Here is a 13845-nt window from a genome sequence, read left to right on the forward strand (position 1 = left end):
TATTTGGTTCTCCATATTCTGACTGTTAAGAAACCTACATTCCACACTCAAATGTTTTTATTCAAAAAGCCATCACTGGTGTCTTTTATGATTATCTGGATGTTAAAGTTACATGTCAATAAGCAAATAGTTCTCTTCATAACAAATGAACTAAACAAAAACAAGGGTATATAGAAATGTATTTATTTGTAATGCAGGCAGTGAAAACAAGTTTGTATAAATAAGAGTAAAAAAAGTGTAAGCATTTCTTAAACATAACTTAAAACTTCATGTCCCAATGAATGCAACCTTCTGTTTTGGCAAATGTCTTGCACACAGAATTGTCATGTTTGTTATGTATCTGTACATTATCATATACTGATGCATAACTTTCTTTTTCAGTGACCACTCCATATGATATATTTAAAATACTGGAGCACCTGTGTTATATTAAAACCCGACCTTTTACATGAAAACTAACCAATGCACACAAACAGCAAAGATTCAGTTTTCAACAGGCGGTACATTGTACAACTGTGTCTGGGACTTAGTTATTAATCAAATAAATAAATACATTTAGTGCATTTTCCCATTTCTCGACACAAAGTGGAAATGAGAAAAGAACTTTTCTTCCATTTTAAATTAAAACTCTACCAAACTCAGTTTGATCCCACTTCTTGATCTAGATAGTCTGTTTTCACCATGACTGGCAGACAGTCCAGCTGTCTTACATTCCCCCTCCCCCCCACTGGCATTTTGATTTTGGAACTCCTCTAAAGCAAATTTTTTCAGATGGGGGTGTGATCAATGACATATGTTTGACCTCTCCCTCCATGCCGTCACTAATAAATGTAGACATTGTTGCACCTATGCGAAGAACGTCATCTGACAATTTTGTTTAGGCTAACCTTCTCTTAGGTGATTTAGTATAACAGCCTCATTTAAGAAAAGACAGCAGATCAATTCGTTTTAAAAATACCAATATGTGAAACAAACATCTTTAGATTTATTTTTACCGTACTTGATAGAAAGTGCTCATATTGATGCTATAGGGAAATACTGGAACAGAATTATCTTTGCCCACTATGGCATACATATATCCATCCTGGCCCTCTTTTGCTCTCTGTAGGCACCTGTGGTCCCCAAGAAACAATGTTTCCGAAGTCCAAGACTGCAGTCCTCTCTTCCCTCCTCTACCTTCACCTTGAAATCATTAGCGCTTGATGGGGGTATAATAAAATGTCCTACCCAGTTTGAGTAATTTACACGTTTTGAAGTTGTTTACTTCACACCAGGGGTGTATTTTATTAGCGTAACATGCTTGTGTTTTGTCAGGTAGTATTAACAGCAGATTTAAGACACTCCACCATCCACCCCCCATTTCTTCTTTTTTTGCTGTCCTCCATTCTTATTGAAAATAATTGTTATAGATGGTGTTTTCTTTAAACTAGCCTCATGGTGTAAACATTAACAAAACAATTTTCTTTAACATACTGCTTAAAAGTTTTTTTTTTTTTTTTTTTAAAAAAAAAAGATGCAGTGGAAGGGCTATAGTTAAGCAACATATTAAAATCTCAAGTTTTTTTAGATGCTGTGAAACTCTGCTGACAGAGAACTGTCCAGGCCTTTGGTAAAAGATGAACACTGACTGCTGCTGTCAAATACAAGTCTACAGAAGGCAGCAGTTATTTTGAATTTTCAGGTGTAAAAATCCAATTTTATTATTGGATTTTATAATTAATTGGATTTTTTTAATTGGATTTTTATTTTATGGATGTTGTAACAGTTAAAGGGAAATATGACATTGGCTTTGTAAAAAATTGGAGTGACAAATTCAGCTTTCAGGAAGTGTGAAAAACACCACTGCCAAAATATGCCGTGCACAGTGCTCAGTGGTTCTTGCTCATTCTGGAAATGTTCATAAGGCACAGTTGCCCACATACATTCAGCAGCAGAGAACTGGATTTTCTAAGAAACTTCTCAATCATTGTTTTTTTTTCCCCCTCATTTTTCAGCTACATATTTCTGGCCTCCAAGCTCACCCTCAGCCTTGGCTGTCCACACAGACTTCATCACTACTATGAATCTCTCGTTCGATTCACGCCCCTGCCAATTCAACCTTCTTTTCACACTCTGCGAGTGTGACATTGTCATGCAGGACTACGAGGTACTAACTGGAAAAGACTCACTGCTGGCACTTAGCGACTCTCAGGCACCTGACAGACCAACAAAGTCGCATTGTGGTGGACAGCCAAGACACTCTTCCTCGGCAAAATTATGCCAGTTTGTTTAGCCACCAGAGGTTGAATGCCACAGTCCGGATTGGAACTGTGATCTAAGCTGCAGGGCCCAGTCTGTGCCCAGGATGTGCACTTTCTCTGACTGAGCCACGCAAAAGGCTGCGTCAGTTGCTGATCTTGAAGGCACCAAAGTAGCCCCCTTCAGGCTCCGGATCCAGCATCCATGAATTAGACACGCTGACAAAGAGACCATCTCCCTCCTTCAGTATGAAGAGTCCCCCCTGCTGCTCACAGTACATGTTGTATCCCACCTTCTTCCAGCGCTTAGTACTGCCACTCTTCATCAGCACTGTGGCCTTCACTGGTCGCTGGGTGTGCCTCTCATGGTAGATGTACTGGATTAGCTGTGCATTGCCATCCTGCAGATAATCGTTCCCAGATTCAGCCTCCATGTCATAATACCGGAAGCATGTCTTGGCATAAATGTAGTAGAGCCCTCCTTCCTTGACCAACAGTCGTCCGTTGTGATAGTCAAGTTTTTCCAGGTGTCCTTGGGCTTCATTCCACTGGATCATCACAGGCTGTATTTCTCCTTCTATAAAAACAGTCACAGAGAAAAGCATTCTTCAAAAGAGACCACACTGAGAAGAACAGCAGTATACCCAAGAGCAGCGCAGTAGTTAGGGATATGATCTAATTATCTGAGAGTTAATGGTTTAAGTCAAAGGAAAGACCAGAGTTGGAAAAAGCCCAAATGGCACCAGGACAATAGCTGGCTGTATTTACGTAAAACATTTCAAATTTCTGAAATATGCCCCCATAACCCCAGAAAATTTGTGAGAAGATTTCATGCATCATTCCAGTTGGGCATCAATGGTTGAAAAATGAACTTCCCACAAGGCCCAATACCAGCGTGCCGTCCAAAACTGGAATTACTTGACAAGTGGTGTACAGAGCTTAGACAACCACCCTACACTGCAGTGCCTGGAACTCAATCCACAGCAGCAAAACCCACAGTGGTCTGCTGATGGCACAGAGGTGGATTCTGAGTGTAGCAAGATCTCTTGAATCATATGTGCTGGACTTACTCTGGACATAGTCAATAGGTACTCTTATGGGAAGGTGAGCAGTGGGTGGGACTTCTCTTGGGATTTTCGTGCACCTTGGCCTATCCTTCTTTCGGGGATCTTTGAGTGCGTCAGCAATGACTGGAGCAGTCTCCACCTCCTGCAAACACCAGTATTCAAACAGGTATTAAAGTGATATAGGAGAAAGACTTAAACACTAGACTACAGAAATCTTTTTTTTTTGCCAGACCAAGACCTTATCTAGTGGGCCAATGGAAAATATTGGCACTTCTAAGCAGCACTGCAGTGGCTTGTAAAATCTATGAGCAGCAAATTCAAGACATCAAAATATATGGCAGGAGATGTCTCAGCTTGCATAAATTCTGTTTCATCAGTTTCCTTTATACTGGACTGAAAATATGCAAACAGTGTATGTTTGAAAACTCATTTCAGGTATAACAAAAGAATTAAAGGCAGTATACTACAGGAACAAGGGAAAGTCATTAAAAATTTCAGGTTAGCAATTTCAATACATATTCATGTTCTTACAACTGTAAAATGCTCATAGAAAATTACCCCCCCCCACAATGTTTTATTAAGACAATCTACTTTTAGTGACATTGCATGACTATAACACTAAACAACGTGTAATTCCAGTAGAGTGGAACTGACGAAAGAAATATTCCTGCAGATGTCTGAATAAATTGGTGTATTTAATGTCCCCATACTTGAGGTTCTATCTTTATTTAAAAAACAATATTATGCATGCTTTGGATGTTGTTGTGTGTTTGACAGGCTACAATTAGTACATCATGCCTTCCAAAACCATTTTACTACCCAAATATAGTTATTGCAAGATGGTCTGAAATTAAAACACGGTCAGAAAGCCAACTTCAGACTAAAAAAAGTGATGAACTTTAAAATGCTACATTTGAGGATTATATATATATCTGACTTATTTAAATGTGTTCCTTTAATCACTGTTTACTCAGTTCACTTGACAAGTGTATTGTTTCCACAACATGATCTGTGTATGACGTCAATAAATACCCTTGACAAAGGAATGTAATATCAGACCACCATTCGTCTCAGAAGCTAATAAATTAATATTTCACGGAAACGCTTCTGGGCTGATTTGTAGTTGCTTTTTCAAAATATTTAGAAAATATTTTTGCATAATAACCACAGACAATGTCTGCAAAACAAGCCATTAACAACTTAAAAAAATATATGTAAAAATGTTTTTCTAAGAACAAATTTAAATAAACTGAAAAGATCAAAGATTATATTACTGATTCTAAATAGCAAACATGGTAGACTGACCAAATTCTTCCCCATAAAGCAAGATACACCACATTCTGACACACAGGACATTTAGAATGTGGTGAAATTTGTCCCATTTATTACTGCGATTCTACAAACCAGACAGAAAATCAAACTGGTGTTAAAATGCAGTATTTATGGGGTCTATTTTTCAAGTTTCTTTTTCCATTGACTACAATATTATTTTTATTTAAAAAAAAAATTAAAGTTCTTCAATGATGCTGAATATGTACTTTGTAAACTCAAGTATGAACTTTTTTTGACGTCGTCACATCTGCATGGCAGAGAATCAAAAAGAAATTTTTGGAATCTACGTAATGTATTCTCTCATTGAAACAGCGAGAACTGTCAGGGATTGAATACTGGCTTCAAGAGTTCAGTGAAAAATGTGTAAATGTGACTAGCTTACCTCTAATGGCTTCTGCTGGGCCGAGGAAAAACCTACCTAGAAAGAAAGGACACATTTTAAATTGCTATAACAATGAGCTTTTTTTCCTGAAATGCATCAAGGCATATGGCCATAAAGAGCAAAAATGTATTGCTTAGCCAGAGGGAGACATGGCATGTAGCAGTTTGTTCGGCTGTGCCCAAAGCAGTTGAATGTTGAGCACACCCAGGTCTCATGTAAGAGAGATGTTTATCACTGACATCCAACCAAAACCACGGTATTCGTCTGCACAGATGTCTCCATCTTCCATTAAGGATCTCAGACATGAGCAGTGTATGCATTCGCAAGCAGCTGAAGCTCAATTAAGTGTTCTCCATAATATAAAACATGACAGGGACCCACAAGGGCTGTTAAAGAAGCATAAAACCTGGCCCACTAGATACTCTTATAGCTTTATGCAGCATAGCTTTCATCATCGTGGGGCACAAAGTAGTTTAACATAATCTGTGGCACCTTCCTTCTGCAGAAGACACATGGAAATCTGAAGTACTTCAATCAAGCAATCACTCAAGATGTTAACTGAAGTAGGGATCTTAATGTGAGGTATGCTTCTCAAAGACAATCTCTCCACACGTTAGCTTCTGAAGACAATGCACTGTCGAGTCAAACGCAACAGAGATCCATTTCCCGCTTCTGCAGCCTCTGCTGACTGGGACACAGGCCAGGATTCAGCAGGCTCACAACACAGTACTTTGTTTATGCCAAAGCCACAAAAAGGGGGGAGAAAAGGGAAAAGTAGCCTTTCTCCATGCTTTACTCAAACCCAAGACGAGCTGGTGTTTATTACATGCAAAATGCCATCACCGAGTGTCCCCAGGCCAGCTGAAATGTTTGTTTTATTTGGAAGATGTTGTTTAAAGTTGGTCACCTCCAAAACTATCATATGAGCAACTAACCGAAGGTAAAACAGCAATCTCCATCACTGGCAGGGATACACTGCGCAAATGTTTATTCGGTACGGAAAATGTGACGAATCTTTTCCAAGCGATGCCTAAACACTGCAAGGAGTTCAATAAACAGAAGTTTTACTACTTAAACAACAACAACAAAAAAAAAAGCCTAGGGCAAGTCATAAGACTGAAGTTATAGTAATGCTGAGTGCATAGCTGGTACCACAGAGTGGTGACTCATTGATACAAGATTTGAAAGTAGTTGAAATTTGATGCTACCTAAAAAAAAAAAAACTGATAAATGCAAAAACAGATGCACTTGAATGAATCACACCGTCTTTTCCCTTCTATACAATATTACCTCTAGGGTCAGCTCTCATTCTCAACAATTAGTGTAACTGGAATACAGTTCTTATCAGTTATCCAGTTTTTGTTCAGCTTCATGCAAGGAATTCTTGTGAGATGTGTTAAATTCCAGCAGTAAAGGATTACTCATCTGAGTGCTGCACAAAAAAAAGCACCATTCTGCATCTGTTATACTGATCTTTTACAAGTAAACTGCAGAGATAAGGCAAAAAAATTAAAACTGAACTTCAAAGCAACTTTTAACTTTTGCTCACTGTTCAAAAAGTTTAATCCACATCACGCATGGATCTGAACTTATCACAGTTACGTGGTCATGAGAATAATCACTCATCTTCAACATAAATCTTTGTGAAGTCATTGTACTTGAGTAGAAAGTTAAGTCGTGCAGCAAAGCCAGCGAAGTTTCGGAGACCTAAAGGTAGAAAGATGCAGTTGAAACACCAACGGTTTAGGGAAAACCAAACAAAGAATGATCCAGGGGAATGCTCCAACATTTTAAGTTGTGAGGTCTGCTATTATGAAGCATTCCTTGAAAGCACATCTTGTCATTGTGCCCTCTGGCAGGAGGAGAGGCATCACTGGGGACAAGGAGGAGGAGGATTAGGAGGAGAAGGAGGAGATGGAGGAGGAGCCACAGAGCATCTGCGCTCTTCCCTGTTGCTGGTCAGTTAACGCTGTAAAGCTCTGCAAATTCAGCAATGGTCGAAACACGTCCTCGTGTGATAGAATGTATCACTACTAATAGCCGTAACGAAGACTGTTTCACACAAGAGGAGAGCACACAGCTCATACACCTTCCAGGAAAAGGCGCGCATGCAGCGCGACACAGTAATAAAGTACAGCGGAATTAAGTACTTATCACTGACAAAAAAAAAAAAAAAGTGATATTATGAGCGGAAGCACACGTTCCTAGCAAGTTTTAAAGCTGAAAAAAAGCCCATGATGCATGATGCAGAACCCTGAACGTAACTTAAATAGTTTCCATTGATTGATATCCTTGAGAAATATGAAAGCATGGAAATTCCCAATAAACTCGAACAGAAGAGAAAATAAATACAGAACCCTGAAAAATAAAATGAAAGTAGTACATATTCACTATACTTAGAATTAATTTACAGACAGAGTTAGTTGGTTTTAGAATTGAAGTTCAAGTATCAGTTCAAAGAAACCGAAGTTCAAGAAACCGAAAATACGAAAGAAAGAATGTATGAAGTTCACGGATCTGACATATTTAAATATTAAAAACAAAACTAACTTTATAAGTTTATTCAAATTTTTTTTAAAAAAAAGCCTACCTCGTTCAGGTAACCCGTTAGGTGTAACAGTATTGCCACGCTAGACGTAACTTGTAGCAGTCCCATAACAACTAAGGTTCCGAAAACGAGCGGTCTGCACGCGGGTTCCGTGCTGTGGACCGAGTGGAAGCGATGCTGACCGTCCTCCATCTCAGCCGGTTTTCCCAGGTAACCACGACGATCGGCTGTCACGCGCACTGCAGCGCTCGAGCGACTCTCACAATGGGAGACTACGCTGCCCGGCCCACAGCTCATATAAATGGAGCGCGGCGGTCACGTGGCGTCCCCTTGAGGAGAAGAGAGCCAATAAGATTTCAGTGACGCCCCTAATTTGTATTCTGCGCTCAGTTATGTTTGATATAAATCCAGCAGGTTGTAAACGTGCTTATAACGCAAGACATTAACCAGGTTGTAAACCAAGTTATAATACAGTTTATGAACCTGGTAATAAACTATAAGGTCAAAAAGTTTATTCCACTGAGTGTCTGGCCAAACTGTAAGAAAACTATAACTTTGTTACATTGTTACGGAAATACATTACCAACAGTGTAGAGTACTTGGACTTTTTTATTTTCCCGCAACGCAAAAACCATTGTAAAGTCTATTTGACATTTAAAGAGTTAACTAAGCTCAAATGAACCCATGTAATCCTCCCTAAAAGAGGGACAAAGGAAGCGGAAAAGAACTTCCCATAAAGATTTAATGATGTTTAGATCTGGTGACTGGGGAGGCCATGGAAGGCATTTGACTTCATGCTTATGCTCATGAAACCACTCTTGAATTTGTTCAGCACTGTGTAGCTTATGGGGGTATTATTATCCAAGAATATGGAACCAACATAAGCAAACAGTGTTTGCACCATAGGGTGGTACTGTAAAATGGTCTCATATTTCTAGGCTATTATGTGAACATGCAGACCTAATGACTCTCATGAGATGGCTGCCCATACATTATGGCATCTCTCACCATGTTTAACAGTAAGCAACAGAGATTATGGGTTGAAGGCATACTCTGTCTTTCTCCAAGGGTAAATGTAACTCAGTCGAGGAAATAGGGTGAAACGTGACTAATCAGACTGTATTTTTTTATTTTTTTTTCTTCGCTGTTTTGGGGTCCTGGTTCTATGGTCCTTTCACCAGTTTATGTGTCTTTGCGCATTGGTCTTGGATACAAGTGGTTCTTGATTGGCAGCCCTGCTATTAATTTGAGCTTTGTGAAGCTATTGTGTGTACAATTTTGGTTAGACTGGGACACAGAGTCACCGATTCAATTTCCTGGTAATTTTTGAGGCAGCACTTTTGTGGCATTTCGCAAGTATCTGTTAGTCCCTGTCGGTGAGCTCCGACTTGTGACCGCTGTTCATCTTAGCTGATGCAGCTTGTTTATGTTTGACATATGCTGTCATTATTTTTGAGACTGTTCCCCTTCACAAATTAAATCATTTTGTAGTTTTTGTGACCAGTTCACCTGCAATTTGGGCATCGGCTGTTTGGAATATCTGGAACTCCGTTAACTTGCCTGATGTTCTCTTGAAAATTTAAATAACAAACTATTAATTGTCAGACCTCTTTTACAGCTGACACACGGATAATTGACATTCAACCTGAAATTTACATTTTCCTGATGCTTTTCTCAAAATCACCTTACAATGTTAAATTACCTACAATTATTTACCTATTTATACAGCTGAGTAATTTTTACTGGAGCAATTTAGGGTAAGTATCTTGCCCAAGGGTACTACAGCCAGAAGTAGGAATCAGTCCTGCAACCTTTGGGTCCAAAGTCAGTAGCTAAAACCACTAGGGTACCAGCTGTATGTCTGAAGCTAATTTACCTTTACTGCTACACTTGGCACTGTGATTTAGTTACTGTAAAGTCCTCTTTTAGGTGGGGTTTCCATTATTTTGTCCAGCCAATGTATGTACATTTCATGGAACAAGAAACAAACTCTTAACAGAATACAACTTAAATTGCTTTTCCTAGTCTCAGAACTTCTTTGTCAAATTTCTCTTTTTTGTGTTCATGGAGACTAGCATTGAAATATTGTACATTTAAATTCTATGGGGTTCTTTTGGTTTTCTGATTGTGTTGGATGTTAGCAAATGTAAACTTCAAAAAACTTTGGAGAATAAGACCTTGTAATAGGACTGAAGTAAAAAATGTCATTTCCATGGCTTAAAACTTTTGAGGGAATACTGCAGGTATTGAGCCTTGCTGCTCTTCTTTGTGGTAATGACCTCTTTTCATGTCAGGTGCCAGCTGTTGATCTTTGTTGGATCACTCTGGAAAAGCAGTAAGAGATAATTGGATGAGATCTTTCATCCTTTTATGCCTAACATTCTGTCACCCAGCCTAAGGTATTCTTTGCCTCTTGCTACACTCCCTCTGTGAATGAGATTTTTGTTTTCAGAAGTCACTGAAAAATTTTAAAAAAAGGGAAAAAAACAGTCTCTGAAAGCTATCCAAGAAAGTCTTCTTTGGAAGCAACGGCTTTGTTAGGTGGGGGGGGGGGGGAAAGGAAGTGACAATGGGAGAGGAAAAAATGAATTTGCGTATTTAAATGGGTGTCAAGAGAGTTCATGGGAGGAACTTGGCCTTTTGCATCTTTCCTCTAACCATAAACCACACTGTGCTAAAATCATTTAATACATGGTCATCATGTGCTTTCTTTTCTTTTAACCTCAAACTATTTTGGTTATGTATGGCACCATACTTCATTGTAATAGCTTTTACTTTCAGCAAAGTCGCAGTGTTGACTTTGGGTTTTTATAATGCATTTGATTAGTAGCACTCAAAAAGTACAGGGTGGGGGGTGGTGGTACTGGCTGTATGGCCGAAGTACAACCTTTCCGTGCCCTATTGAACTTGGATGGGCTGACATGATATCTTACCCTGTCACTTCCCACAAAGTCTAGACACACAAACATGCTACAAGAAATCTTCCGTTGCTCTGCACTCTTAGAGGAAGGAGGAAATCTGGACCATGACAGGAAAGTCTGGGTTCTATTTTGCCAGTTGTGGGGGGTGTTTTTGCCCAGGAGGTAGCAGGAAGGTGCAAACCCTTTGCTTCCTCTGAGAACTGGACCAAAGCCATACAGCTGCAAGGAGCAAAACTTCCGAAACCACTGGAAGGCACTTTTTTGGTGCTGAGGGGGCCACTGGAGGTTATTATTAGCTCTCCTCTGTGGACCAAACACACTGTATCTTTGTTAGTATTGTGTCAGATTCCGCTGCATATTCACAGGACTGTGGAGTCACAAAAAACATATTGCTGTATTGAACTCCCTCCTGCTGTGTTTTTTCTAGCATCTTAATCTTATTTTTATGTTTATATGTATATACAAATGGACAAACGAAACAGTGAGTCAGCTATATATTAGGAATAACTGTTAAATCACTTTATTAATCTATATTATACGATCTAAATGATAGCATTGACAATAATGATGATGATGATGATAACATCTTGCAGTTCTTCAAACAAACATTTGCTTGCTTGTCTCAGAGTATGATCTAGCCATAAAACACTGAATGTATTAAATACTGAAAGACTATCCTTCCATATTCCTCTGTTTAGCATCCAAACCTTCCAGGATTTTGGCCATTTTGGACTTGATGTCTCGCAACTTAGACCCTTCATAGCAACTAGATGTTTACAGTTCTCCCCATGGCTTCAACATCACACAGTGCAGAGAGGAGCCTGTGGTTTCAGCATGAGTACAGATTTCAAAGGTAATTTGAAAAATAAATGTCCAAGTAGGGATATGTGCAGTTATTACTCAGATTATGTTACCATTTATGAGTAGGTTAGTTCGGGTGAATTAAACACATACAGACCATTATATCAGACACTCATGGTTTTGCGGGCAGTTAACAAGAAAATTATAGTAACACAAATATGACATTTAAAAGAAGTATATATTATTACCAGACATTAAATCTCTATATTACAACAGCTACTAATAATTTTGCCACAAACATACAGCACCAAAAATTTGAACACGGACTACATTAATTACCATGATTACCAGCAAAGGAAAAAGAGTTTGTTCTTTATATAATGGCACATTTAAAACCATTTCCTGTTGTCATAATACAATCACAGTATTCAGAGTTGGAACCATCAGGCAGTCAAACAACATGTGGTTTGTGGCTGCAGTGAGATGTGTGTATGTGTGTATGTGTGAGTAAAGGATTCTAGGTACTGCCCACAGTAATGTGCCAGAGTGTGTGGCAGGCTAAAAACCAGTGATGCAATGGATGATGTTAATGGTCTTGCTACAGCAAAAGGGGAATCCCCCAACTTCAAAGGAGAACAGGCAGGTTTATTTGTCTACATTCACATCTGCTTCAGTGGTGATGGCCTTTTCCAAAGTGAGATGGACTGCACATAGGAAAACTAAGTACAAAGCATCTCATCTAAGTTTCTGACATCGCGATTGCATTAGCTGGTGGCAACCACTGTTGAGGTAAGCACCATCAAATGTAACTCAGCTCACGGTGGCCACCTGCATAGTTTTCTTGAGAAGGAACAATACAGCAGTGATTTACTGCTACCTTCTGCTATACTTATGTTTGGGAGGTGGGTAGAAACCCCCACAAACAAAAGAACATGCAAACTCCTCATAGACTGAACTGGATTTAAAGCAACATCCAAACATTGAAGCACCAGCACTACCCGTTGCATTACCATGCTGTTAAGCTATTCTGACTGCAAGGAAATTCAGTCACTGGAAGATTTAAATCTTTAATTGTGGCTCATTTTGTTAAAGCCAGCAATGTAACCAGGATTCAACCAAACTGCCTTTCTTCATCAGAACTTTTTAATTAAGGTAGCTTGCAGGTTCAGCCAGTGCCCGCTGTGTGGCTGGTCTGAAGTTCGAGCCCTGCTTGGGGTGCCTTGTGATGGACTGGCATCCTGTCCTGGCGTCCAGTCTTGGGCGTGTCCCCTCCCCCTTCGGCCCTGCACCCTGTATTGCTGGGTAAGGCTCTGGCTTGCCGCAACCCGCTTGGGACAAGCAGTTGTTGACCATGGATGGATGCTTATCTGAAGGGGAAAAACCATTAGTATCTCTCATGACTAAGGTTGATTTTGAGGCACTTACAAAACAGCTTATTGACTGCAAGGGGCTTGCTTTACCCATTAGTAAAGCCAGGGATTTTAGTGGAGTCATTTAGATTAAGAACCTTAAGGGCTTAAGGGTATAGCCCAGCTCTACTGCTGTGAAGTGAGTTGGCAAGGTCTTGGCCACAAACAATCCTTTCAACTGCTGTGCTTCCTGCCCCTATAAAACAGCAATTTTACATGACATCTACATTAAAAACAATACCTAAAATACAGATCATTCTGTTGTGGTGGAAGACTTAAACACACATCATTCATCATCTTTGCAGACTCTCTTTGTCATCTCTTAGGTAGCTGTGCCATGAATGATTTGAAATGTCAACGTCCTTTGGCAATTCTTCATCTGGGGCCTGGTCACAAGGCCTATGTGTTCTGCGTGTGGCATAATCCACACAGGTTGTCTACAGGTTGCTGTGCATCCATCTGGGTTTTGAAGGATGAATTACTGAAGTCACAGTTTGAGAAAGAAGGCATGGCCACTGCAGTTTTCAACACACACACACACACACACACTTTCAGAACCGCTTGTCCCATACGGGGTCACGGGGAACCGGAGCCTAACCCGGCAACTCAGGGCGTAAGGCTGGAGGGGGAGGGGACACACCCAGGACGGGACGCCAGTCCGCCGCAAGGCACCCCAGGCGGGACTCGAACCCCAGACCCACCGGAGAGCAGGACTGTGGTCCAACCCACTGCGCCACCGTACCCCCCCAGTTTTCAACAGTTTGAACTATAAATAATCAACTGTGATGTGTCATTTTTAAGAAATGTTTGACTAAAGTGAAGCTCCCAGGAAGGACAAGTTAAAGGGAATTTTTAAGGATCTTCTTGTATTTAAGGGTTAACTCATTCCCAGTTTATTTAAAATTAAATTAGGGGACATGGTAGTATGCTACAACCTAGGGGGATGCCTTTAACTGAACACACTGTATTATGTCACTGTTGGGATCTCATGTTTCCAGATACACTGTAAATTTAACATATGGTAGGATAGAAGCATGTAAGCTAAAGGATATGTGTTGCAATTTCTGCTCCATTCCTGAGAGAAAAGAGTCAACCATTCCCCTCTTATTGTATTGCATGAATTCCTCATTTTCATCCATGTCTCCTTT

General features: G+C 39.9%; 1 protein-coding gene across 1 annotated transcript; it reads right to left on the reverse strand.

Annotated features, from left to right (window-relative positions):
• Positions 1-200: 200 nt before the first annotated feature.
• On the reverse strand, positions 201-7818 carry LOC108920497 (TNF superfamily member 11). Its single transcript, XM_018729275.2, has 4 exons — positions 7609-7818; positions 5019-5054; positions 3308-3446; positions 201-2814 (listed from the first exon to the last, which is right to left on the reverse strand). Exons 1-4 carry the CDS (start codon positions 7756-7758, stop codon positions 2384-2386), a joined length of 756 nt encoding a protein of 251 aa, XP_018584791.1. The 5' UTR covers positions 7759-7818; the 3' UTR covers positions 201-2383.
• Between the last annotated feature and the right edge of the window lie 6027 nt (positions 7819-13845).

This window comes from Scleropages formosus, chromosome 14 (genome assembly GCF_900964775.1).
Source record: "Scleropages formosus chromosome 14, fSclFor1.1, whole genome shotgun sequence".
Lineage (NCBI taxonomy): Eukaryota > Metazoa > Chordata > Actinopteri > Osteoglossiformes > Osteoglossidae > Scleropages > Scleropages formosus.

What these genes read in the sequence shown, in the direction of transcription:
- LOC108920497 (XM_018729275.2), bottom strand. Translation starts at nt 7,758, where the DNA reads ATGGAGGACGGTCAGCATCGCTTCCACTCGGTCCACAGCACGGAACCC. An exon ending in TAACGGGTTACCTGAACGAG is followed by an intron (nt 5,055 to 7,608) that starts GTAGGCTTTTTT and finishes CTTTCTTTCTAG; the next exon opens with GTAGGTTTTTCCTCGGCCCA. An exon ending in ACCTATTGACTATGTCCAGA is followed by an intron (nt 2,815 to 3,307) that starts GTAAGTCCAGCA and finishes CTGTTTTTATAG; the next exon opens with AAGGAGAAATACAGCCTGTG.